This window comes from Pezoporus flaviventris, unplaced genomic scaffold, assembly GCF_033815535.1.
Source record: "Pezoporus flaviventris isolate CSIRO_AGI_PZ_B2104156 unplaced genomic scaffold, CSIRO_AGI_Pfla_v1 ptg000078l, whole genome shotgun sequence".
Classification (NCBI taxonomy): Eukaryota; Metazoa; Chordata; class Aves; order Psittaciformes; family Psittacidae; genus Pezoporus; species Pezoporus flaviventris.
In genome coordinates, this window is record NW_026892626.1 from 9,478,102 (window position 1) to 9,506,043 (window position 27,942).

At 40.0% G+C, this 27,942-nt stretch overlaps 1 protein-coding gene across 1 annotated transcript; it reads left to right on the forward strand.

Moving 5' to 3' along the window:
* Positions 1-36: 36 nt before the first annotated feature.
* On the forward strand, positions 37-27,759 carry NOMO2 (NODAL modulator 2). Its single transcript, XM_061473465.1, has 31 exons — positions 37-258; positions 659-748; positions 1,998-2,043; positions 2,477-2,577; positions 2,701-2,807; positions 2,998-3,070; positions 3,598-3,750; positions 5,229-5,366; positions 6,147-6,236; positions 6,862-6,967; positions 7,372-7,522; positions 8,723-8,900; positions 9,876-10,017; positions 10,842-10,973; positions 11,664-11,800; positions 12,075-12,162; positions 13,020-13,083; positions 14,161-14,256; positions 16,660-16,869; positions 17,186-17,268; positions 18,277-18,436; positions 18,557-18,683; positions 19,292-19,405; positions 20,064-20,191; positions 20,739-20,880; positions 21,748-21,831; positions 23,312-23,422; positions 25,266-25,367; positions 25,562-25,681; positions 26,422-26,514; positions 27,417-27,759. The coding sequence occupies exons 1-31, from the start codon at positions 115-117 to the stop codon at positions 27,546-27,548; spliced, it is 3,642 nt and encodes a 1,213-aa protein (XP_061329449.1). The 5' UTR covers positions 37-114; the 3' UTR covers positions 27,549-27,759.
* Positions 27,760-27,942: the final 183 nt, after the last annotated feature.

Below are 27,942 nucleotides of genomic sequence, written 5' to 3' on the forward strand. Positions count from 1 at the left end.
GGGACAGCCAGCCGGGCCGGCAGGGGGCAGCACCCGGCCCAGCCTAGCCCGGCTCTTCCGGCAGCGCGGCAGGCGGCGCTGAGTCAGGGAGCCGGTGGTGGCGGCGGTGGCGGTATGCGGGTCCCGGCGGCCGCGGGGCTGGCGCTGGGGCTGGTCTGCGCGCTGTGCTGCGTCCTGGCGCGGGGCTCCGAGGACATCGTCGTGGGCTGCGGCGGCTTCGTCAAGTCCGACGTTGAGATCAACTACTCCCTGATCGAGGTGGGCGCCGCCGCCCGTCCCTTCAGCCGGCCGGGCCGCGCGGAGTAGGGCGCCTGGCAGCCCTGGCTCCTTGTGCTCTGTCTGCCAGCCTGCAGAGCCTCAGCCTGGGCGCCCGGCTGCGCGGCATGACCACAGCCCTTGTGCGCCAGGGCCGCTGGCTGTGGTTGCGGCCTGGTTTCAGTTGAAGTAGGTTTTCCTTCAGGCATTTTCTTCGGGGTCCGGGGCTGAATTTATCCGGCTTCGCCTGGCAGATTGCCGTCTTCTTGCAATAAACCTTTTCGCTGTTACGGCCCTGGGACACGCGGGAGCTGTTGTGTAAAAGCACTTGGTTAGAGAATACCTGGTTCAGGCGTTGTTCACGTTTTCTTAAAGTATCTTTTTTTTTGTTTGTTTCTTTTAGATTAAATTATACACAAAACATGGTACCTTGAAATACCAGACAGATTGCGCGCCAAACAATGGGTATTTCATGATTCCCCTCTATGATAAGGTAAGAAACTGAAATACCGGTGCTGTCTGCCCTGTGATGGAGGTGCCAGCAGAACACCCCCTACACATGAAACATTTGAATCAGGACATCATTTGTTTTGGTTTTGACCAAACTTTCAACTGTTTCTTTTTGTAATGCTAGTATTTTATCTCTCTTTGTTAAGTGTTATGAGAAAATCCAGGTAACTTTAGCTGCTGTGTTGCACTTATGCTGCTTATCTGAATGACTGCAGCATTGGGAGACTGAGTTACTGGCAACAGCCCTGTGCTAGCAGCAGTGGAAATACTGCACAGAAAGTGCAGCTACCTATGTAGTACAGATAAAGCTTTTGGTTACCTGCCTATAGAAATGCAAATAAATTTATTAGAATGTGTTTTGATATGACTGAATTGAAAATAACTTGAATGACTAATGGCAGATGTTAAAAATGTCTTAAGGAAATAATACCAGAAAAGCTCAGAATGTATCAAAAGTTTGATATCTGTTTAAGCTGGCAAGAAGTTTATATTTAAATTAAATACAAGCTGTCCTCAGATGGTCTAAGTGTTTTGCTCTTTAAAAGAGATAGTTAACTTGGGGATCAGAAATAGAATCATAAAATAATAGAATGGTTGAGGTTGGAAGGGACCTTTAAAGGTCACTTAGTCCAACCGCAAAATAAACCCTTCCCTTCCCAGTGTAAGAATGTGAGATGCCTTCTGAGCTCTGTGATTTTGTTCTTAGGCCTTTCCATGAATGAATTTCAGAACATACGTGGCAGAACGTAATGTGGTGCCCACTGCTTTAAAGAGCATCCCTGTGTAGATAAATACTATTTTGGTGCAGAGCTTTTAATAGGATTGAAATTTTTTTGTCCCCTGTCTGGGCAGAATGATTGAGCAGGACCGCCTAGTGGAAATACTAAAGGCTGATTCAGAGCACATCTGTTGGGGCAGGTAGAGATACATTTGAACACTTTCTAACTGAGCTGCTTGAACATGAGCCAAGTGTGGTCTGGATGGAGTATAAACATGGTGATACTTAATTTTGGTCTTAGCTGGCTGGATGTGAGCCCAGCATCCCAGCCTGTCTGGGTAGATATTGCTGCTGCTTTGAATGGAATGTCTTAGGTATGAGGAAGGGAGAAGAGTGACACTTGAATCTTGTGTTACTTTGCAGCTTGATGCTTATGTTCTGACTTTTTTTTTTCCCATTCTTAATTGTATTTTGATCAGTGAAGACAGTTATTGCTTTCTTATTTCATTTTTAGGGGGATTTCATTCTTAAAATTGAGCCTCCCCTAGGGTGGAGTTTCGGTAAGTGCTCATAAGTCTTCTTACAATAGGGTAGTGTATCTGCAATGTGAGACTTAACTATCTCTGACTTGCAGTTGGCAGGGAAAATCAAGTGCTTTTCTAAAGAAATAAGCTTTACTGTATGGTTTTAACAACTAAAGTGTTCTTACTTTACCAGAAGATAATAAGCTCTAAGGTAGACACTGATAAAGTAACCCATGAACTGAATCGAAGGAATGTGAGTTCTTGACAAAAATGGCTGCAGTGGAAGGAAGAGGATTTTCAACATCAGGGTTTCTGGGTGCTTTAACTTTGCTGAGGAAGGACTTCCACAGCAACCCTTGCGTGCTTGAGCTAATGCATTTCTGTGAGAGTTCTGTAAAGCTAAAGCAGAATTGTTTCATGTTTGCTCTCTCACTAACTACCACGCTGTTTCATTGTGCTTCCCCTCCAGAACCAACCAGTGTAGACATCCATGTGGATGGCATTAATGACATTTGCACAAAGGGAGGTGATATTAACTTTGTGTTCACAGGGTTTTCTGTGAACGGAAAGGTTAGTCTCCTTTATCTTTATTTATTCCATTTTATGCTAATTCTGCCTTCATAAAAACATTGTACTTCAGCTCTGCAAGTTATTTTTATCCATTTATTCTCTGGTTTCTGTTCATTTTGACAGGTTCTCAGCAAAGGTCAGACATTAGGTCCTGCTGGAGTCCAGGTTGTACTGAGAAATGCTGGCAGTGACATAAACATACAAGCAACTGTTACACAACCTGGAGGAAAGTGAGTGTGGGTGTTGCATACTTAATTCATCTGCTTGTTTACACAAGCTTCTTTCAATTCTGCCATATCAACTGGGATGATAGCAGTTCTGAAATATTTTTTCTAACATGCGTAGAGTCTAAGTTGTTTTTGTATAAAGTGATGTTTGTGACTGTTGCTGAAGAGATGTAACCTCTTTCTTGCCTTACAGGTTTGCTTTCTTTAAAGTGCTTCCTGGGGAATACGAAATCTTTGCATCTCATCCTACCTGGATGTTGAAAGAGGTTAGAGCCTACAGAAGTTCTGTTTCACCTGTTTGGTGAGGACGGATCTGCTAGACTGTGTATTGATCAGCTAGTGTGAGGAAGGGTTTTTGTGAGTAGACAAGATTAGTGGGGTTTTCAAGCATTTAATTTAGGTTGTCAAGAAACTGCCTTATGCAGGCCCAGTTTAGAGATAGTGGAGTCAGCTGGGGCAGAACTGGCAAACGAGCTCTTGCTTTTGGTCTTCTAAGCTTACCCATTTTGCAAGAGCTTAAGTATTGTAGCAGATGCTCTAATCCCTCCCTCTCAGACTGCTTGCTTTCTGAGAAGCTCTGAGATCCCGACCCATTCCTAAATCAGTAAAACAGAAAGAATGCTGTTTTGAAAAGTATCTTTGCTTTAGTGTCTTTGCGTTTTGAGTAGCCTCTTTGAGCACTGCTTCTCTGGCCTCTGTTTCTGTTGTTGAGTGTACAACTTCTGATTGTTACTTGGGTGCTGTAAATGAAGTGCTTGCTTTTGATGGAGATATATGTGTTTCTGTATTTCAGTCAAACACAGTGGTGCGAGTGACCAGTTCTAATGCTTATGCTGCTAGCCCTCTGGTTGTTGCAGGCTACAATGTTTCTGGGTCAGTACGAAGTGATGGAGAACCAATGAAAGGGGTCATGTTTCTCCTTTTCTCTTCTTCGGTCACTAAAGAGGTAATGGTGTATCAATACCTTTTCAATATGAGTATGGACATAAACAGAAAGCAGCTAAATAGCTTCCAGATTCATATTGCCCTGATACTCATCTCTGTCCTTCATTGAGCTTGGGTTATAGGAAACATAAACTGTACAACACCTCAAGCTGTATTTTTTGTTTGCTCTTTGCTTCTTCCCGCCCTCCATCCCCCCCCGCCCCTTTCCAACAATAGCCTTTAATACAATATTTGTATGCATTCTGAGTTTTCACGTGACCTCCATGGAATTACTCAGACGTGTAACACAAGCCATCTCTTTCAGTGTTGCAAAATTGAGGCTTAAGGTCTACATATTTTTTGGACGCAAGAAATTCTTTTAATTTCAACTCTTTTAAACTCTTCGTTATTATAGAATCATAGAATAGTTAGGGTTGGAAAGGACCTTAAGATCATCTAGTTCCAACCCCCCTACCATGGGCAGGGACACCTCACACTAAACCATGTCACCCAAGGCTTTGTCCAACCTGGCCTTGAACACTGCCAGGGATGGAGCATTCACAACTTCCTTGGGCAACCCATTCCAGTGCCTCACCACCCTTACAGTAAAGAATTTCCTCCTTATATCCAATCTAAACTTCCCCCTATTTAAGTTTTAACCTGTCACCCCTTGTCCTATCACTACAGTCCCTAATGAAGAGTCCCTCCCCAGTATCCTTATTATGGTCTTCAAACAGCCAGGTTCCCCAACAATCAGGCTGCTCAGGGGCATAGAAAACTAAGACCTGAACTGAAGCAGGGAACAAGTGCAAAATACAATACAGTTCACATCATGTTATTGATCTGTATATTCCTTGTGGGTCAGCAGAGTTGAGGGCTATAGTTTTAGGACTATTTTTCTGGTTACACATTTTAGCATGTTAAATGTTGGTTAGTAAATGCGTTCCCTCATGAGGGTGATGCTTCTCCATGGTGGAAGACCAGCTTCTGGCACAAGATGTTGCCAGACAAATCCAGAAATTCACTATATGGGAGCTGTAATCTGTCTTCAGCATGTGGTCTTAATTGCTTTTTGACCTCTTGATGTGAAGACAAAGTTCAACGGCTTCTCTTGCCACCTTAAAAGTGTGTTATGAAAAGAATGTGAAACATTTGGACATGTGCTGTGTTTTGTAGAGCTCTGTTCTGTAATACTAACCTTGTCCGCAGAACTGAAGTCAGTTGATGTTAAGACATGCATTGCAGTTCTGGGGTACTGGGGAATGCTGAATTTCCATATTTTCTGTCCTGATTACTCTGAAGTTGATTATTGGCTGTTTTTTCTACCTTTTACCTACATGTGAATATTAAGGTGTGCTGTCAAACCTTGCCTCTAAAATGGTTTTGTACTTCCTATTCTTCATTCACAGTATAGGATTTTGAACCCTCCTACATCCCCCCCGTAATTACTTTCTCTCTTCTCCCATGAGAAAAAAAGTTGTATTGCATTTATTGCCACAGGATGTTGTGGGCTGCAGTATTTCTCCTGTGGATGGATTCCAGTCAAGAGATGAGTCTCTTTCCTATTTGTGCAATGTTGTATCAAAAGAAGATGGATCTTTCAGCTTTCTTTCTCTCCCGAGTGGGAAATACACTGTGGTAAGTATCTAGGAAGTTCATTATTTGTCTGTCTGTTGATTTTTTTTTTTTTCCCCAATTTAATTTTCTAAATGCATAACTTTATAGCTGTTAAAACATAAATAGTTGAAATATTTTGAATTTGATGAAATAATCGGAATAGGAACCTCCAACCTAAAGTATATAACACTGAAATAAGTTGCTGTAATAGGGCTCTGTGGTGTGGTTTCTGGACTAATTGCAAATCAGGCTCTGAGTTACCTGAATGCACTGGCCAGTCACAGAATAACACCTAGAGGCTGCTGGGAGACTGGAAGTTTCAATTAGCTACAGCCTCATGTCCTTTAAGTTCTCTTGTTTTCTTTTTGCCTGTTCTCTTTATAATATGCAGGTAGTGTAGGAGCATGGTTGTCTGTGCAGCACTAGAGTGATGGTCCTGCATTCTCAGTCTGTATGCTTTCGAAGTGAGATTCAAACTTTTCTTAATTCCTTTAACCGTTCTAGTGGTGATACAATGTCCTATGTGTAAGCCTTTGCACATCCAAGTACCTTTCCTGTATTCTGAGTAGACGGTTTCTTTTATGCCTCTTCAGATAATCTCATATGGTTTCCATCAGACACTCTTGAAATACTGCCCTTATTCTTGTCTCCATCCCTCAGAGTTATTTTTTCCAGGAAGTTTGCAGCCCATTTGAGCTTTCATAGAGGTGTGTGATGGTGATAAGGACATGGAAAACGGTAAAGGAAAATAATTCTGTCATCATTGCTTCTTAGGAGTCAAAGTGATATGTCTTCTTTCAGATACCTTTCTACAGGGGAGAGAGAATTACCTTTGATGTTGCGCCATCTAGGTTGGACTTCCTTGTAGAGCATGACAGTTTACAAATTGAGGTAGGGCATTCAGAGGAAATAATATTTTTGTGCCATTCATTCCTGTAAAAGTGTAACTGATCTTAGCAGAAAGGAGGTGTATTATTAAAAAAACTTCTTTGCAAGAAGTTTGAAGACATTGCTGTGCATATCCTCTTGTACAGCAGGTAGAAGGCAGCATCTAGCATCATGCTGTGTTTCTGCGCTCAGTCCCTGTTACCAGAAGAAACAAAATGGGAAGAAGTGGTCTGCTATGCTCACTTACATGTCCGTGTTGCAAACAGGGCAGTAATCTTTCAGGTTGCTTAAATTTTCTCATTCAGATTGTCAGATCTCTGGAGAAGGGCCTGTAGGCTTTTATGGTTTGCAGAGTGCCTTGTGTAATGGCATTATGATCTGGGATTTGGGTCTTCTGAACTGTCCTGATGCAGATAAATTGAGAATCGGTTCCTGTACATAGGGGAATGGTATGCGTGGAGACTGATACGTACTTTCATTATGATTATCTTGCTGCTTTCTTTTTTTCTTAAAGCTGGAAATAAATTTTCTTTATATATATGCGTGTGTGGGAAACAGTGTTGATTGCTGTAGGTGTGTTTGCTTTCACTGAATAAAGATTAATGTTAACTTTTTTTCCGTATTTCAGCCTGTTTTCCATGTGATGGGTTTCTCCGTCACAGGCAGAGTGTTGAACGGTCCTGAAGGAGAAGGAGTTGCTGATGCCACTGTGACTCTGAACAATCAGATTAAAGGTATCCAGTGGTCTTGGTCTTTGTTGCTACAGGAAAGCCTTTATTAAGCTGAAGTACAGTAGTAGTGTTTGAGATGGAATTAACACTTCAGGATAATACACTACCTTTGTTGCCATTTATTTGAAAAAGTGGTTTTCATGCAGTTGATGAATTCTGCATTTTCTGGCTTAGATGAGAAAATTAGGTGTTCGTTTATTTTGCTGCTGAAAATTTCTTAGTTTCTTTCACCCCTGTGCCAAATTGTGCTTTTAAATACAAGAATGAATGTTGGTCTAGTATGAAAGCTTAATACTGTTTCTTTGTTGTGCAATATAAATTAAAAATAGCATAAAGCTCTTTTGGCACATAAGGACAGACAATCAATCCATGCTCTTTTTTTTAACTCTTGTTGTTATTTATTACAGTAAAAACAAAAGCTGATGGCTCTTTCCGCCTTGAGAACATAACAACAGGTACATACACAATTCATGCCAGGAAAGAGCATCTGTTCTTTGATACTATTACTGTGAAGATTGCACCAAACACACCTCAGCTAGCAAACATCATTGCAACAGGGTATGTACTGGTGATGGGATAAAAATGTCATTTGTTATGTAGACAAGGTCCTTTCCCATGTCATACCCAGACTTGTGTACTGTTGTCAGGAGCTAAATGTTACTTGAGAAATTCAAGGTAAATGGGACACTGTGAGTGCTAATACGATAATACTTTGCTCAATACTAGTTAAGGCTTAAAGTATGCACTTAACCTCTTCCTTGCAAATGAAGATGCCAAGATATGGGTACATTGAGCAGTTTTAGAACGTTATGTGAACCAAGTGGCTTTGTGCCACTGATACTGCACCTCGGATAGTCTCCTTATGTGCAGGAGTGGGCTTACATAGCTGTCTGGTGCTGTGGTATACCAAACATCTATATTTTATTGCTCACTCTCAAGGTCATAGTTGTCTTATGTGAATAATCCTTTTCTTGTTTGTGATTCTTTGCTGAGCATCAGCCAGCGTAATGACAGTGAGGAAGGCAAATGGGGCATGATTCAGTGTCCAGGAGTTTACCCTGACGAGGAAATAGTGGCAGCCTCTCAGAGAAGTGAAAACTAGGACCTTACTGAGGCAAATGGCAGCTAGGTCATACAGACTTAGGTAGTTAGTTAAAAAGAAAAAATCCATGTGTGGTATTAAATGATCAGTTACAGGGGTTGTTTTCAGTCACTAAATACGTGCTGTTGAAAGTGAAAAGTAAAACTTAACAGCTTCTAATTTGGCATCTTGTCTTGTTTTTTTCACAAGTGTAGGTGTACTAGGGTTGTGTTCCAGTGAATTACCTATCATATTTGAGGTCTTTCACACAAATCATTTCAAACTATTTAAAACCTGAAGGATGGCAATCCTGAGTCAATTGCTGCCTGGGGAGAAAGAAAAGAAAAACAGGAAAAAAGGCTTGAAGTAATTGGGTTAGTGATGGGGGAAAGTGAAACAAGTTGCTTGCAAATAGAAATGTAGCATAACATCATGGTAACTTTATAAAATAAAAGATCTCATTAATCGTACATGAGTTTGTATTTGCTCCACTGTGTTTGCTTACAGTATCTCTTTTGTATGAATACTCTTTCAGGAGAAATCAATTTCAATTCATGTGTTAGGGCCTCAACACAGTGTGGCTTACTTTTTAAGGAAGGTGTTTTAAAACAAGGTTTTCTTTTATGAGCTCTGTCAAATCAGGATACTTATATTGATGGCTGGCTTTTATGTAACAGATTCAGTGTGTGTGGCCGGATCTCAGTAACTCGTTTCCCTGACACAGTCAAACAGATTAGTAAATACAAGGTAACCATGATGCCTCAAGATAAGGACAAAGCATCACTAGTTACGACAGAAACTGACCCACAGGGAGCATTTTGTTTTAAGGCAAAATCGGGGACATACAACATTCAGGTAAGAAGAAGCTTCCATTTCTTCATTATAGGACTGCTGGGAGGTTTTAGAGATTTTAAACATTTAGTTTCAAAAATTTGTGAAGTTAAATTTAGATTTTCCCTTGTCTTTTTCTCCTGTTTGCACTGTTTAAACAATGGCAGTAATTTCCTTTTTTTTCCATTAATAAGCTGAGATTCCCATGCTCCTTGTTCTTTGCACTTGTTAAAAGGATATCAGGCCATTTCAGTTGAAAGCTCTTATTTCTTTCTCCTTTTAGTTGTGATATCCCTTAGACTTAACTTAATATATTATCCTATGAGACATGTAATGTTTACTTTTCTCAGCTGCCTAAATGCTTCCCGAGAACTTGTAGCAGAACCACCATGAATTTTGCATTGTGGAAGATACTGCAGGCTGGAAGACAAGGAAGTGCATGGTTATAATCATGGAATCATAGAATAGTTAGAGTTGGAAAGGACCTTAAGATCATCTAGTTCCAACCCCCCTACCATGGGCAGGGACACCTCCCACTAAATCATGTCACCCAAGGCCTCGTCCAACCTGGCCTTGAACACCGCCAGGGATGGAGTATTCGCAGCTTCCTTGGGCAACCCATTCCAGTGCCTCACCACCCTTACAGTAAAGAACGTCTTCCTTATATCCGATCTAAACTTCCCCCTGTTTAAGTTTCAACTTAACTTTCCTCTAACTGTCCTCATAGATAATGAAACAGGCTAATGCAGAAGCATCATGAAGTTCAGACTTTTCAAACTGAGCTGTTTGGAGGATATTTAGCTCAGTTTTATTGTCATTCTTTGGAGGATTTTTATTACAGAATTTTGGAAAGTGTATTTGGGAGACTAGTTTTGCTTTGCTGGGATTTACAGTAAATTTCCATTTTCTAATTTCTGGTAAGAGGATCAAACTCAGCAGAGTGGTGTGTTTCGACTAGTATCTAAAGCTGGTGGTGTCTTGATATCATATACTCCACAGGTGATTATTCCAGAAGCTGAGACCAGAGCAGGATTGGCTTTGAAACCCAAAATGTTCCCTGTTACTGTTACAGACAGACCAGTAATGGATGTGACCTTCTCTCAGTTTTTGGCTTCCGTCTCAGGGAAGATCTCTTGTTTAGGTGAGCCAGTTCTGAAAGTGAAGTGGAAATGAGAACAGAGAACTTTAGCACTGCATGTGTGAATGAGTACTGTTTAGATCAAGACACATCAGCTCTTTTTTTGGGAGACCTTACAGCCTGGTGATGTACCTTAATAAAGTTCGAAGTAAAGTTATGTACCTAATTTTGATGCTTGCTAGGAATAAGCAAGTATTCCTTCCTCAGGAAGGAATTCTGACCTCTTTTCTTCAGAAGATGTGTAAGTTCTAGAAAGAAATGCTCCTGGCTGACACTTTCTGTACTGTACATCAATCAGAGGAGTATTGGAGGCGAAAAGACATCAAGGAATAAAAAGGCAGGGCATGGAAAAACCTGTAGGCTAGAGTCTCAAGCTCTCAACAGAAGCTTGCAATCTCTATTCTTTTTCGTGAGCTTTTACTCTTTTGTTTTAGTATAAGGTTTCTCTCTGCTGCTATTTTTACTGATTTCAGCAGATGATGATTGGAGCTTGACTTTTTTCTCTCTGAATCCTCTCTGCACTTCATGTTTTGTCTCTCAGGTGTTTACTGGGCCCTATAGTCTCTGCAGAGCAAGGTGGGCCCAGGGATTTAATGTTGGCCTCTGGTTGTTGCTTGCCATATTCTTTTATGATTTAAAGTCTCAAACTTCCTGAAGAATTAAAAAAAAGCACTGGTAAACATGTGCTTAGGATATAAGAGTTTTAATTGGAAAGATTCTCTACTGGAAGAGAGTTATCATTTTAACCTTAGTACACACGAAGCTTGCTTGGAGGCCAAGCTGGCAAGCCAGAATGCAGTCTCATTTTCTCTGTCTTTTCTGCACAGATGCTTGTGGTGATCTGGTGGTGACCTTACAGTCTATGAGCCGCCAGGGTGAAAAACGCAACCTGCAGCTCTCTGGAAGCATGGACTCAGTGGCCTTCACATTTGAAAATGTGCTACCTGGCAAATACAAAGGTTGGATTATGGGGAACTACTTGAAGTCTTACCTTGGTAGCTAAATTTGTGACTTAATCTGTATACTTCTGTTAATAGATACTGTTTGCAGTATGCCCACCATGGAACTACTTTTGAAACTTAAGAGGATCAGGAAAAATACAAGAGTTGTTGTGGTTTAAACCCAGCCAGTAACTCAGAGCCATGCAGCTTAATAATGAGCTTATCCCAAGCCTAAGATTAGGGGCAGACCCTGCTTCCAGAATACTTCTCCTAAGAGCAGCATGTGTTTTTGCCAGCCTGCCTTGGTCTCCTACAGGAATAAATTGTTTTCCAGAGAAAGATGTGGAAGCAGTGTATACAGATTGCTCTTTTTATACATGAGTCAGAACATCTTTCCTCCTGATGAAATTGGAGGTTAGGTTCTGATGTCCTGTAGGCTTCTTTGACTGTCACAGTGGTAATGCACATTGCAGAACTTCCCAGGGTGACCAGACTTCATTAATCCTTTTTATAATAGCTTTTCTGTTATGAGACATGCTGGATTCTTGGTGATGCTGCAGTGAGACAGGTCTATTCCAGCAGTCATTGTCTGGCTTTGAAGTTTATTGTCAGAGAAGTTAAAGTGATATGAGCTTTTTGTACCACAAAACCTGCTCTTATTCACACAGGTTTACATTACTAAAATGCTTTGTGTGGTGTATATTCTAGTCAGCATTGTACATGAAGACTGGTGCTGGAAGAATAAATCTTTGGAGGTGGAAGTCATGGAGGAAGATGTTTCGGGAGTAGAATTCAGGCAGACTGGATATATGCTGAGGTGCTCCCTTTCTCATGCAATTACACTGGTACGTAGATAACGGACGTCCTTGTATTTTTTTAGTAAATTTGTGAAGGTAGGTTGGGATATGCTTGGAGTCAAGGCTTTCTTATGTCTCTATGCAGTCATAAAGCACAACAACATTCATGTTTAGAGTGCTTTGAGATTATTCTCTCAGATTTAGTGAAATGGTCTTATGTTAACTGCTATGAAAGAGAAGCATTAATGTATGTTTAGGCAAATACTGTTTTAATTTTGTTGTTTGGAAGTTAGTAACAGTGAATTGTGTTGTGGCTTCACAGGAATTTTATCAGGATGGAAATGGACCAGAGAATGTTGGTGTTTATAACTTGTCCAAAGGAGTTAATAGATTCTGTCTCTCAAAGCCAGGTAACAGCTCTAAAATGTTAGTTTAAAAAACAAAAGAAACCAGTCAAGTAATACTGATGGGAATTAAAAAGAAATCTCTTGTGGTTTCTGAGAGGCATTATTTCATTTATACATATGTGTACATATATATATGTATATAGATGCTCTGTTCTAAGTTTTTGGAATTTTCGTGTTATTTAGTCCTTTACTTAAATACAGATTCCAGAAGTAAAATAATTATTTTCTTTTACTTGGTGAAGGGCTTTGATCTCCAGTGAATGAAGAGCGTGTTCAAATAACCTTGGTCATATGAGTTTAATTTCAATACAGGATTCTTGAGGTATAACTGGTAAAAGTACCACAAGGTTATCTATAACAGGAAAAAATAATGTTTTTAAATTAGATTTTTTTTTTCCTGTTAACATCTTAGAGCTAATTCTCTGTTAGGCCACCTTAGGACAACAGTTAACAAATTTATTTGGTATTGATCCAATTTTCAGCTTTGAACATTTAATCCTTAGAGCCATTGGTTTCATTCACAATACAATAACGCAATGGTTCTATAATTAGTCAAAGAGTATTAGCTATGGGACCATAATAGGTTACATCTGAGCTTGATTGGTTTGTTCCATTTGTAATTATGTTTATCTGTGGTGATGCCTAATTGTGTTTTATGTCAGCATACGTGAGAAATTGCACAGCTTCCAATAGTGATCTGTGACTGTACAGAAGCAAATTAATTGACAAGCATTTGTGTGAAAGGGAGATATATAGTCAGATTTTATAATTGCTTCTGTACCATGGGTCTCTTGAGATTGCAGCCAACACACTAACCTTGAATTTTTCCAGTGGATCATTCTCTGACTTAATATTTACAGGTGTATATGAAGTGACACCACGTTCCTGCCACCAGTTTGAACATGAGTATTACACTTATGACACGTAAGAGCCTATCGATATGCTTCCATAAAGCTTTCTTTCTGCTGTAGCAACTTCAGGATGTGTTTCAGCACTTCAGGATGCGTTGCTATGACTGTCTCTGACCAATAGAGGGGAGCTTTAGGAAAATGTATCAGACGTTCGCCTGCATTTTTGAGTCTTAAAAAAATGGCTAATGATAGGCTTAAAGATGCTTTTGGTATTTTAACTGGATGTTTTTGTCAGCCTTTTGTCTAATACTGGTTTCTTTGTTTTGTAACAAAGGAGAGATATTACAGTGGAAACTGTTGATCACCTGAGAGAGTTGAAATGCAAAAGATGGGATAGTAAGTTTACTCAGAGGCATGTACTTACTGTTGTACATCCCTAGAGCCATGACTCTCTGGTGATTTGATTCCTCTCTGTCCAGTTTTTGCAAGCTGAATAAATATTCACCCTAATGACAAGTAAGCAGTGCTGATCTTCCTAGGATAGCCATGTTTTACTAGTTATATATAGGTTTTGGTCTGGCAATGTGCTTAATGGCTCTTTGCTTCCAAAAAGAGTATTTCTGTTCCCAGACTACTTCTAATTCATGAACATGGCAGAAAATGAATTCAGCATTAAGATCTTTTTCTTTTCTGCTGCGCTAGTGTATCAAAACTGATGCACTCAACAGGAGAGCCAGCACAGCGTGAGTGAATGGATAGAAGCAGAAACCCTCTTTCAGCAGCAAAGCACTGTCAGGCTTTTGGCATCTTGGTGAACTACGTCTAGTATGACAAGCTTTTGAGTGTCCTTCTGTTGTGTGTAAAGTATATATGAAATCAAGTCAGCTTTAGTTTGAGAAGAAGTGGGAGGAACAAAGGAAGGACTTGGTTTGGCCTGTTGTCATGCCATAGTTTGGGGTTCAGAGCTGGAAAATGCTCCCTTTCCAATATGCTAATATCTCAGCACTACAACTTTGCTGTGTAATCTGTATGTTGTCTTTTATAAAGCACTTCTGACTTAGAGATGAGAGCATAAACTTTGCTAAATAAAATTTGGTTATTTTCTTTAGGAGGGGGACCTTGAATTCATCTCTGTCACTTTGATTTACAGGTCCTCTCCTAGCATACTGACGCTCACTGCGATTCGACACCATGTCCTTGGCACGATTGTAACAGATAAACTGATGGATGTGACTATTACTATTAAGTAAGAACAAAGAAATCTTGGTGCTATAAAAACTGGAAGAAAGACATCTCTCTCATAAAGCTTTACTCTGGTTTTAATACCACAGTGGCTGTTTTCTAAAGGGCATCCAGCTCTAGACTGCAAGAGGTTTTTATGCTGAGATGTGCTTTGAGTTCTTTGTAGATAGGTAAATACATCCTAGCTGTTGTTTTGAATGTTGTCACTTCATTTCAGTATAGTCCCTTTCTGCTTGTGTGTCATGATAATAAGGGATTATTATCTTTTTGCACACTTTAGTGAACTGAAATTTCAGAATTCAGGGGTATTGTTTTAGCTTCCATCTGAGCTCTTTAGCACTAGCATCTATTTTTTTTCTCTTTTTTTTTTGTTTCCTCAGAATGAGAATCTGCTTTAGAGCATTGTTGCTGGTGTAAAGAGGGTTATAAAAGGAAAACCATGCAGAGTGATCACACACTAATAAGCCAGTTTATGTTTAGCTGAGCAGACAGCTCACTACAGAGCACTGATTTGGGAACAGCTTTATTTGTATGAGGTGCCAGATCTGCCTGGAAGTGTCTGATAATGATGAGTGCTTTATTAATGCTCTGCTAATGTCTCCTTGTTCTAGACTATGGGTTCTCAAACTTTCTGGAGTGTAGAAATATATTTTCAGAGAACAAATTACCTGCAGAGCATTCCCTTGAATTCCCTGAGTTTGTTCAACCTGTAACTGCAACTACTGAGCAACCACAGCAGTTGGAAAAGAAACATCGAGACAGCAGAATGCCATTAGGATTTTAAAAACAACTTAGTGAGGAGATGAATATTGTACTGGCCTTCTAGGCTGGTTGTTTCTTTTGAGACAAGTGCTTTGAAGGCAGCTCAGTTGCCACAGCATGTCTGTGTTCAAGCCTACCTGAAGCTTTTCAGCCAAAGTCCAATTTGTGAAGTGGCATCAAAACAAAAGGAACAGCTCTGGATTAAAAAGCAAGCCAGTTGTTTTTAACAAGTTTGTTAAAAACAGATCCATGGCAGGGATCTGTTAACTTTCAGTTAACCAAAACAACCTGAACAACCCCAACTAAAAATAGAGCTGATTCTTAACACTTTTTGATGATGGCTTGTTATGCTTGGAAATAACACTGTAGTAATTTACTATGGATATCAGGAGACTGTGTGTTTATAGGTTTTAAGACAATTTTTTTATATATGTTTCTATATCATCTCTGGACTGCAGAGAAATAATTTAAAGCCTTGGTGAAACTTAGTGTGGTAGAGTAATAGTATCTGTTCCTCTTAAAAAAGACAGAATATAGGTGAAGACTGATGTGGGAGACAACTATCCTGATAATCTAAAGTGGTTGCAGGGAAGGTAATCATGATCATTGCAGTTCACTCCTCATAGAGAATTTTGCAATGTTCTCTGGCAGTTTTTCAGACTATTGCAAAAGAGACAGAAGATAAGATACAAAGGATGGTTGAAGACTAGAATAAATTGCTAGAAAAGAGAGGGTGTAAGATCTGGTAAAGGGAAACAAGATGCATTGTTCTGAGCTGATAGAAATAATGTGGTTAAACTTACCTAGCAATCTCTTCAGTGGACAGCAACAGGATAGCTGGATGGTTCAAATCTATAGGGCAGATAGGTTAGAACTCAGAGCTCTTCCTGGGAATTGCCAACTATTGGAAGTATTTATTTGTGATAGAAGTTGTTTTCTCCTGGTAGACTCCTGAGAGGTAGGTTCCGAGGGAAAGGTCCTATTATGAATAAAAATAGGGAGCTGACCTGCATTTTTGTTTATTTTGTGTAACTCATCCTTTCTGTATTAAGCTTGTTGTCAGGTTTGGAATTCCTGCTTTTCTTTCTCAGTTTAGGGCTCTGTTAAAAGTACTCTTGCAGACTCAAAAAATGTACCACCCCTGCTGGCTTGTCAGTGCTGCTGTGGGAGGTTATTGCCCCCCCAGCAGAGCTGGTGTATGGTCCTTGGTACAAAATCAAGACTGCTTACCATAAGCTAGGCTAAGATGCTGGACGATGCAAAGTGGTTGATGTGTAGGCATATGACACTGGCTCTGCAGTGGGATGCTGAGGCACACAGGAGAAGGAGGCAACAGGGATGTAGCTTCTTGAATGGTTATTGCATGATGAGGTAGAATTTGTGAGAGTTGCAGATAGGTCCTTTCCTGCTAGGGCAAGTAGGTCACCTGTAGTCCCTATGAATGTGCCTTTCTTGTAGTAACTGATTGATACGGAGGCTAAAAGTTTTAGCTGTGCTTGGAATAAATTGCAGGAATTGATTTAAAAAAGAAAATAAATCCTAGCACTTGTCTGCTGTGATATAAAGGCAATAATTAACAGATAAAACAAGCTTTTATCCCTCCATGTGGAAGGAGCTGATTTTGTTTTCTCCCCTGTGCTTTCAGGTCATCCATTGACAGTGAGCCTGCCTTAGTTTTGGGGCCCTTGAAATCTGTACAGGAGTTACGTAGGGAGCAGCAGCTGGCAGAAATCGAGACCCGCCGACAGGAGAGAGAAAAGAAGGGTCAAGAGGAGGAAGGAGCAAAGCCACCAGTGCAAGAAATGGTGGAGGAACTCCAAGGACCATTCTTATATGAATTTTCGTACTGGGCAAGGTAATACCAAGCTCCAATGGACACGGTGTAATCTTTGTTCTGTTGTTTGGTGTTGCCATCAGACAGAATAGCGATATATTCTATGCAGGAAAGGTGCTCTATAGGTACCCGTGCATGTTCTTGTTGACTGTCAGCTAAATGAAAACTAGTACCGTAGTATGAACTTTGCTTAGGTTATTGTTGGCACTTTTTCCTTGGGGTATTTCGATGGATTCTTGGGTCAATATGCACTTGATACTCTGAATAGAATAAAATATTCTATTCTACATGGGAGCTGCTAATTTTGTTTTCTTCTAATCTTATTTGTGTTTTACAGGTCTGGAGAGAAAATTACTGTAACACCATCATCAAAAGAACTGCTTTTTTACCCACCTTATGTGGAAACAGTTGTTAGTGGAGGTAAATATAAATAAAATCTACCTTCAAAGGAGTAGATTTTTAAGGCAGAAGGGTATCCATATAGGTGAATGTATGACTAGGTCTTCAAAGGTAATATTAGGAAAGTGTCCGTTTCAGCTATTTCTTTTGGCCAATTTCACTCTGAAATTTGGAAGCATTGGTATTTGGTAGAGGGTGCAGATACAGTTTGTATCAGCAGAATGTGCTTCCAAATGCTGAAAGACCACGTGGCACAAGAGGAAGGGCTAGATTTCTGGGTTAGATGCTCAGAATTGTTCATCTTACTCTCATTTAGACAAATAGTTGTGCAAAGCAATGTTTGTCTTTTGAGTTTGTTCTCGAATTCAAGTTTCTGTTAAGTTTGTTGGTTGGTTTTGGGTTTTTTTTTGGTAGTAAATTACAATAATAAAAATAGTCAGAAAAAAGTAAATTTCGGAATTGTAAGGATTATCATCAATCAATGTTACTTGTAAGTCATTGTCCATCTTGCCCTCAGATTGCTCAGATGGTGTAAGTGAACAGACTTTGAAATCACATGTTAAGTATCCCTTTTTATGTGCTTCTTTGTTGTACGCGTTCTAAATATGTTGGAGAGGAGGCAAATAAAATGTTACTTATGTCATTAAACATGACATATGCTGGCCTGAATTTGAACTCAAAAGAATTTTGTCCAAGTTATGGGTAGTATCAGCTAGAAGGGCACGTTGTTGGAATGTTCTCCAGTACATGGCTGCAGTGCATGTAACTTAACAAAGCACTTAGCAAGTCCAGAATGTTCGTTTTGGAGATGAACTTTTTAGCTTTGTAACTCAGATACTGATTTTGGGAATGTTCTGGTGTTTTGAGATGTGCTGAGAGGCCATGCAATTGTCTTGGTTGATCTCTTATTCTGAAGTTAAAGAACATCAACTGGTCACTTTGGAAGTAGTTAAACTCTTGTTGTAAGACAAAGTGGTGAGTGTGTTTTGACTTTCTTGTTTGTCTGAAATCCCTTTTGCAATGACCAAGAGAGTTGTCCTGGAAAGCTGATAGAGATTCATGGAAAAGCAGGCTTATTTCTGGAAGGGCGAATTCATCCTGAATTGGAAGGTGTTGAGATTATCATTGGTGAAAAAGGAGCAACTTCACCGCTCATCACAGTTTTCACTGATGACAAAGGTGCTTACAGGTAATTAACAGATTAGTTTTGATCTTTTGGATTCTGTAGTTAAAATGCAGTGGTGACTTGACAATGTGTATGTGCTATCCAGGTGCTATTTTTAAAAGAGTTCTTTCCTTTTATTTGAAGTGTCGGGCCACTCCACAGTGACTTGGAATATACAGTCACCGCTCGGAAAGAAGGGTTTGTTTTGACTGCAGTAGAAGGAACAGTTGGGGACTTCAAAGCTTTCGCTCTTGCTGGGGTGACATTTGAGGTAATGTTATAAACACTTTGGGTTCTGAATGAATAGTGTTTGCAGTTAGAGATAGGCAAAAAAGTTAGCTTAGTCTCCCAGCCAAACACAAATGGGTGTGGGATTTGGTGATAATCTTGTCAGGGGAAACAAGTCTCAGTGGATGACCTGAGTTGCAGGCCATGAGTTACCATGCAGAAGCTATTTTGCAAGGTTTATAGAGGGAAGGAGCCTGCAGACCAAAAGACTGGGTTTCTTTGCTTATGTAGAGTTGGACCACATTCTCTCAATGATTTTTATCCCACAAGGTGATCTTTTCATGTGCAATCTGCTTCTAGTCTTTGGGATACTTTGTTCTAGCCACCAGCTGTCCTGTGAAGTGATAGAGAATGACTGCTCTGGTGGCACATGCTATGCATGGCTGGGACTGCCCAGGTGGTGACAGCAGAAGCTTCTGTAGCATTGCAGTCTCACAGAAAGGGATGGGCTGCAGATGTGGCTACTTTTCTTCTGCTTGCAGCCGAACGCTCAGAGCCAGCCCATCCATGCACTCTGCAAAGGGCTTCTGAACTGAACCCTTCTTTGTAAAGCAGTCCTCACACTTAAAATTACTGCTTTTCCAAAAACAGATCAAGTCAGAGGATGACCAGGCTCTTGCTGGAGTTCTTTTGTCTCTCAGCGGAGGGGTGTTTCGGTCCAACCTCCTTACGCAAGATAATGGCATGCTGACTTTTTCCAATCTGGTGAGTTGAAATGAATTCTTCTGATTGTGGCTGCATGTGCAATGCTGTGTTACTTGCCCTCCAAAATAGGGATGCTATTGGCTCCCTTCAGTGGCAGGGGATGTAGGCCTCCTTTGAAACTGGAAACCACAATGAGCAATGTAGGTCCCTCAGACCGGACAACGCTTAAAATCTTACCAAGTGAAAGATGCAAAATCTAACCTAACGAGATTCTTCACAACAGGTAGTAGATAATGTTGATGGATCTCAGTTACTAATTTGCAGTCTGTAAGCATGAAACAAGCCAATTTGTTGATGATCATTTGAAAGAAAGGAAAGAAATCTAATTAGATTATTGATCTGTGTATGTGCGTAAACATGCCTGAATAGTTTCCTTGCAGACATCCTTCTCTCCTGGTCACTTCCTTCTCCTTGAGGTTTTGTGGTAAGGTTTTAGTTTCCTTTCACTCTTCAGGCTTTATCACCTAATGGAGTTTCATGGGTTTATTGCCTGATGTGCTCACTGTTTTTCAGTGTTCACACCTTTTGACCAGTTTAACCTGCAGCTGGGATAGAGAACTTGAGCTCTTTAGGGAGCTCTTGCAGAAATACAGTTGTTTGGAGTTGGTGAATTTTTGTGCTGCTATCAGTAAACAGCTTGGTTTATGTCTCTCTGCAGAGCCCAGGGCAGTATTACTTTAAACCGATGATGAAAGAGTTTCGCTTTGAACCATCATCACAAATGATTGAAGTGCAGGAAGGACAGAATCTCAAAATTCGGATAACTGGATATAGAACAGCTTACAGGTCAGTGAAGCTGAAATGTCATGCAAAATGCTACCTACTCTGTCAGGAGGCATGGTGCAAAATATATGTCTTCTCCTGATACACCTCTGTTCTGAAGGTTTGGAAGGTACTTCTGAAGGCACAATTTAACTTTGTTATGCTGTGTATAAGTACTTTTTTTTAGCCTTATCTCGTGCATGTTGATATATAGCTAAGCCCAGATGGCAGGTCTGTAAGGAGAAGTATTGCTATGAAAGTGCTATGTTGGTGGCACTGGAAGTGGCTTGTGCTGCATCCAGTGGAAGAGGACTACTCTAGGGACCTGACTTCAAGTTCCTTCCTTTTCTTGCCCTCAGGGGTAAGTGCTGCTGTTCATGGAGGTCAGAGAACTTGGATTCCTGAAGTTGTGCTCTGAACTGCAGCCAATTCTACACATTACAAGTTCACTTTCTCCATGCTATGCTAAATATATTAAGTACTTTTTCATGATTTATACCAATAAATTATATTAAAAATGTACATCAATTTGCAGCACATCTGTAGCAGTTGGTTCTTTTTATACCTCTAGCTGTTATGGTACGGTTTCTTCTTTAAATGGAGAGCCTGAGCAGGGGATCTCAGTAGAAGCTGTGGGGCAGAAGGATTGTAGCATCTATGGAGAAGACACGATAACTGATGAAGAGGGCAAATTCAGGCTACGTGGCCTTTTGGTAAGAATGAGAATGCTCTCATTTACTTTTATGTTAATGTGATAATGGAGCAATAAAATGTTTTATTAATTAACTTCCAATTTCTGTTCCCCCATCACATTTGCTAGCTTAGATTCTCTTGAGTCTGCCTGTGTTAGGAAACACTGTTGTGTAGTAAATGTTGATTCTAGTAAAGGGGGATAAATGTATAAGTAGTAGAACAGGCTTTTAGTAAGAACTCTCTAGAACCTGCTGCTAGTACACTGTGATGGCCTCCCACAAACACTGAACAGTTCTCATGACATGACCTGAGCCCCCAGGCAAGGTTCTGAATATGTCTAGCAGTTGTTCTGCAGTGTTCTGCTGTTAGAGCAAAAGAATTTGGGGAAGCATTTAGTTTCTCTTGTGAAAATACTGGGCCAGGATATTTGGTGTATGTCTGATGTTGATTGTTCAGCACGTATTTGAAGTAAGCTAATCTGCAGGAAATGTGGAAGCTGAATTTATTGGATATTTATTTATTTATTGGGTTGGATAATATGCGTAGTAAGCAATTTGCTGAAGTAGAAAGTATTTGATCAGGTTTTACTTCTGTTTAATGTTTTCTTTCTAGCTAAAACACTTCACAGCAGATGATTTAACACTGTAATGTAATAAACTTGTGAAATTTCTGTGATAGCCTTTTCATGTTTGCTGGCAGTAAACACCGTTAATAGTGTTCTTGAGTTAAATATTCTACTTGGGAAAAGGAAGACTTTAACTGGGTGAAGTTAGATCTGTTTGGGTGGTGTATCCTAAATGGAATGTTAGAAAATGCTCTTAATGTTTCTTAAAATTTAAGTGTGTATTATTCAGTGTTGGGATTTATCATCTGAATGTTGCTTTTAGCCTGGTTGTGTGTATCATGTGCAACTCAAAGCTGAAGGTAATGATCACATCGAAAGAGCTTTACCACAGCATCGGGCAATTGAGGTAATTTCTTTTTCTGTATTATAACTTAATTATGAAATGCATCTGACAGGGCATTATGTCTGTTCTGTCAGCAGCAATGTACTTGAATGCATTCTGTTTAGACAAGTGGCTTTCAGCAAGTTAGCTTCCTAAATACAGGCCCCATATTGTGTGATTCAGCACCATAGCTTAAAAGTGAAGTAAGATAAGCCCAAACAGTGAACAAGTGGAAAGGATTCTTTCACAGTCACAAAGACTGTACACCAAGAATCAAGAAAGTATATGTATAGAATACCTTTCAGGATTTCTTTATGCTGTGGAACAAAGCAGTAGTGACTTGAGGGTGTTATAAATTGTCATATTTTCCTATCTATGTATTTAGTTACTGATTGATAGATAGATCTCTTTATGCTTTATTTGGTCCAAATCCTGCAGTCTTGATGTAGGTGAAATTTGTCATTCAGGCTAGCAAATCTTTATAAAATGTAATAATAAATTCGAATTGAAAACTGATGAAATGTTGCTAAATATTCTTTCATCCTTACAGATGCGTGTTAGCTGCCTCGCATTTCTCTCTTGACATCAAGTAAAGGTTAATTAGTCTTCGTTAGTTGTACAGAACTTTTCAGTGGGAGATGGTCATTATTTGAGCTCAGACACTCGCCTGACCAGGGTGCCCTCCTTTACAGCAAAACAGAAAGGCAGAATCTTTCAAGTCCTTAGTGTCTTCCTGTTAAGAGTGCTTGCTGGTTGGGAAGGGGAAGAGCAAGCCAAATTCCAGAAAATCATCTGAAGGTTATGTATTGCAAATGACAGCTGTATGCAGTAGCTTGTACTAATAGTATCCTTGCTAGCCTGCCATTTTCTCCAGGAGAGAAAGGATTTGAAAGATACCTGCAGGAAAAATACACAGCCTTAGTGGCACCAGACTGTTGATACAGCCCCTGGCCTATCCATAACCTGTCTGTTGCCATAGTTCTTATTTTAGTAAATGTCTTTCTTTACTCTGATCAGAGTTCAGATGTAGGAACATAAATGTTTCATATTTTAAACAATTTTGAAGAATATAAAGTTACGTATTTTCAAAGTAGGTTATATTATATGAGCATATTCCTCGTTAATTAACCGCATAAACATCCTAGCGTAATAATATGTATCTCTCAGCACAGATGCAAAATAGAGAGACCAGTGTTCAGGTACCAGGCCTTCCTTTGTATGTAACTCAGCCTCTTACAAAATAATGCATGCTTCTGATACTTCTTCCATTTTTAGTTTAACTTAATGCCATCAGTCTTGTACTGATAATGTCCAAGTCTTTAATCGCAAGCTGTTCACTCTGGAGGAAAAGTATTTGCACTTGGAAAGCCTTCAAGTTTCCATGTGGTTAGTATAGAACAAAATACGCTTTTTGTTTTAACAGTTGAGCAGTGTTTGTGTTGTGCTGGCTGTCCTGTTAACTGCTCCTGTGTTGGTAAAAACATGGCTGTGTTTTATGTTGCAGGTTGGGAACAGTGACATTGGTGATGTAAATATTATAGCGTTCCGGCAAATTAATCAATTTGATTTAAGTGGAAATGTAATTACATCTTCTGAGTATCTCTCCACATTATGTGTAAGTTCAAGCCTTTCATCTTTGTTAAGTGTGTTTGCCATTGGCTTCACTGGTTTTTGGCAAGGTCACTGGAAATTGTTCATTGGCCAGAGCACACATTTAGTTCAGATTATGACTAATACTTTAATGAAGGTGAATTTGAATTCCAGGTAGAATTAAGATTCCAGTGTTCCTGACTGCTTGCTTCAGTGTTTCCACTTTTTTTTTCATGGGAGTATGTTTAAGAAATCCTTTGTTCTGGTTGGCCTGTACATTTCTGGTTCTTCTTCCCTGGCCTTAGGGAGAGCAAGACAACAGAGGTGAAATGAGTCCTCTGTACCAGAGAACAGCATTAATTCCTAAAATACGTGAAAGTTTTGACATGCATATCTGCTAGCAAGAAGATACCATGTGAATGCAATGATGCCATAGGACACATGGATTTAAAATACAGTTATAAGAGAGACAAATACTAAAGCTGAAATTTTCAAAATTCAAAACACTGCACTATGAGCTGAAAAAAACAACCCCCATGATGTTTTTGGCTTAGCATGCAAATGCTGGAAGCACAGTAGTGTGGTAGGATTTACAGTACCATTTCTCAAGTTTGAAAGCTACGTACATTTGCATATAAATGTAATGCCTGGATTTATTTCAGACTAGTGTGTTACGCATCTCACCTGCCAAGTTCTCATGCTAAGCTGTTGGGCTTTTGGGAGACATCCAAAGGATCCAACACTCAGAGAAGGTGTGAAGGGAAAATGTATCACCTTACTGAAGAACACCTGAGCAAGCTTCCTATCTTTCTGGGGAAATCTATACCCTTTCAGTTCAGCCTAAGCAAACAGGAATGGATGTCAAAATTTGATTATAAGGAAGTTACAGGCCAGTACATGGTTCATATTAGGATGGGTCTTGCGTTGCATGTGATGCACATGTGCTGTTGATGGGTGCATATCATCACCTTTGCTTTCAAGGCAGAAGTTTTTGTCTTTGAAAGATGTTCTGAGATTTGATACAGACACAAGCGAGTGGTTTTGCGACCTCAGTCTGTCCCTTTTGGTGACATGGGCTTGATGAAACAACAGGAAATGCTCTGCTGACCTGTGGTTTGAGCTGCAACCACAGTAGCACTGAGCAGAAGTAATGAGAATTTAGTTGGGCTCTGTCTGCAACGAGAGCCAAGTCTTGCAGATACCTGATCCAGAGGTTTACAAACAGTGGTACAGGTGCTGCTTCAGAGTGGTCCACAAAGCCCATCACTTTGCTTACTGTGTCCTCTGGAGGAGGCACAGTGGCTGATAAAAATCGGTGTGTTCAGGCAGCCTCATGTAAGGAGGTGCTGCTGCCTCTACCAGCCTTACTTGACTGTGATACAATCCTCTCTTAATTATGCTACTTTCTGAGCAGACTGTGTTTGCTGTGGACTTCAGGCCTGTTCTATAGTTTGAGAATGTCTAGCTTGTTAAATTTCAGTGTACAGAAATTGGAATCAAGCAAAATGAGCCTGTTGGAGAAATAGAAACAACCCCCAGCTGCAAATTCTATGAAGCTGCTGGGATTATTTAGAAGAATTAATTGGTTCTGGTTGATGCACAGCACAGGCTACTTTTAATACACTAGATTGGTGAAAATATCAGACATCAGTTACTCTGAATTACTTCAAGTTCTGTGAGAAGACTGTTTCTGTGACTTTTCGCATCCCAGATTAGAACAGTTCCAGGTGTTTTTATTTGGCAACTTTCTGTTTACAAAACACATGATGAATTTTGAAGTGCTTTTATCCCTTAAGATGTGGGATGTCTGAAATATCTATTGTGATGCTTAAAAGTACCTGGTTTGTGCTTTCTTCTTTCCTTCCTAGGTGAAGCTCTACAAAAGTGAAAATCTTGACAACCCAATTCATACAGTCAACTTAGGCCTATCCCTATTTTTCCATTTCCCACCACTGCTCCGAGATGGTGAGGTAAGGATATTGATAAATACTGAGCTTAGGTCATTTAATCTTTTTCTCTAAAGATACAGAAGTTTATTTCTGGTGTATTCGTGCTGAAGCGACCAATGTCTCGGAAGATTTGAAGCCTGTTAAACTGCCTTTAAATCTGATTTTGTCTCGGGCTGCTACTGATGCTCTATACTGAGTGTATTTTTTACCCACAGAATTATGTGGTGCTCCTGGATTCTACACTGTCTAAATCACAGTATGATTACACCCTGCCTCAAGTTTCATTCTCTGCTATTGGATATCATAAACACATTACACTGATCTTCAGTCCCACTGTAAGTACAAAATACTTAAATGTTCAAGTGTTCACCTTGAGAGCAATGGCTGGTAGCATAGCCTGTATGTATTTTGTGGTCTTGATCAAACTTTCTATTAATGTAAATATAAAGAGGTTTATGAGAGGCATTAAAGTGACAATGAATTTGGCTTTGGCCACATTTAAGGCATCACCTGGTATGTTATGGGAGGCAGGTAAGGACGTCAGGAAAGTATTGAGTGTTTGTGCACTTCCGAACAAAGTGCAGTCAAATTTAGTGAAGTGTTTGTTCTGTAATACTTAAATGATCTTCTGCATCACTGCATGCTCAGATGCCAGCAGAAAGTGAGGGAAACTTGAAATGGCAGTTATAAATGAAAGATGAGGATGGACCTGGAAGATTTTCGTGCTAGTATGGTTGCTGTAGTATGATCACAGAGGTGTGGAAAGTAAATCTAAGCACACCAGCAAACTGTAAAGTGGAGACTGACCATTAGTGCATTAGCTTTAATGAACAGCAAACCCCGGGAAGAAGGTAAAATATGAATGAATCTGACCAAGGGGACTGCTTTGAAGTTGAACCTAAAGTAAATTGCTGAAGGCAGCACTTAGAAGGAAGTCAGATGGGAAGGGCTGGACATGCCACATGATCCTACTGCTGATGTTTAAAGCTGAGGGATTTCATAGCCAAAATGACTTAAAAAACCCAACCACAAAAAAAAACCAAAACCAAACATCCATGGTCCCCACTGTTTTCAGAGAAAGCTGCCTGAACAAGATATTGCCCAAGGATCTTACATTGCGTTACCACTGACTCTGCTTCTGTTGCTGGCTGGTTACAACCACGATAAGGTAGGTCATGGGTGTTTTTGTCTTCTCCAAATACTGTTGTCTTAACAATGAAGACTTTGTACTGTGTTAAGTGAGGGTTTGTTGAAGTTGTTACCCAGACAGAGATGCAGTCAGCAGTCCTCTTATGTGACACATTTTAAGAAAAGCCACAGTGTAGCCATGTTATTGGACAGTTAACCTTCATTAAAAAAAAGTGTGATGGTGAGTTCCTGTGCCACTTCTGAACTTTTATCTTCTCGTTTGATGGCTCTGGGAGAAAAAAACAATGTAGTAGCATTCAAATTCAGATAATCAGACTCAGTGACAATAGAAATGAAAATAATTATTTAATTTACTTCAGGAGCAATCAGACTGGAAAGAATCTTGCAAGTCATTGAGTCTGGTCTCTTTAGCTTTATACCCTCCCTAGTGATAAAACTCTCAAGAGAAATATAACTACCTACTATATAACCCCTCTGGCTTTGTTAACAAGCCAATCACTCCTTCACTGGTATGTCCGGGTTTCTGTTTTGCTGATAAGAGAAAAGAAGTTTGTCTGTGCTGTTTGATTTCCTCTCACAGGTAAGACAGCTCAGAACATGGGATTCTCTGGGATATTCTTTGCTGTCACTGAAAACAGTGGTGGTTTTCTAGACTCAGGACTCAAACTGCTGTTCTTGGCTGGATTACTGCAGGGAAAAAAAAGTTACTGACAAGCATTTTAGTTTTCAATTGTCAGAAATTTCCAGAAGTTTGGTCTGATTCCCTCCCAAGACTTGCTGCCATTTTCTGGTATCTGTAGATGTGCCATTTTTGCAACAAATTCTGTTTATCTGGGGATGCCCAGGTCTGAAGAAGGTTTTCATTCACACCTTACATACCATTGTAATCGCAACCTGCTTCCCCTTCTTTTCTTTGCCTAGCTGATTCCCTTATTGCTACAGCTGACGACCCGGCTGCAAGGAGTACGTGCTCTCGGGCAGACTGGTTCTGACGCAGGTGGCTCAGAGGATGCAAAGAGGCAAACAAAAAAACAGAAGACAAGACGGACGTGAGATGAAGGGGCTGATTTCAGTGGTGCTCTGTCAGACTGGAACCTGAGGAAGCAAAGCCACTAAAATACGCTTCTGTTGAACTTGTGGACTTTACATTGCCATTGCTATACGAGCACCGTTCTTCACACAAGCTCCATTTTGGTTGTAAATTTTCTATGGAGTCTATAGATTTCCTTGTTGTAAAGTAATAAAATGAATGCCTCTATTGTCACTGTGAGTGCATCTCCCATACTTGAAGACAACGAATGATTTATTTTTTCTCTGCAGTGGAACAGGTCATGCTGTCTTTGTTAATCATTTGTACAAGCAGTGGTAATAGACTGCTTGACTTCACTTTCAGTCTCTGTATTTTGACATCTTTTTTCCTTGACGCCAACTTTACAGAAGCAGTGGT

What these genes read in the sequence shown, in the direction of transcription:
- NOMO2 (XM_061473465.1), top strand. Translation starts at nt 115, where the DNA reads ATGCGGGTCCCGGCGGCCGCGGGGCTGGCGCTGGGGCTGGTCTGCGCG. An exon ending in TCCCCTAGGGTGGAGTTTCG is followed by an intron (nt 2,044 to 2,476) that starts GTAAGTGCTCAT and finishes CTTCCCCTCCAG; the next exon opens with AACCAACCAGTGTAGACATC. An exon ending in CGAGTGGGAAATACACTGTG is followed by an intron (nt 5,367 to 6,146) that starts GTAAGTATCTAG and finishes GTCTTCTTTCAG; the next exon opens with ATACCTTTCTACAGGGGAGA.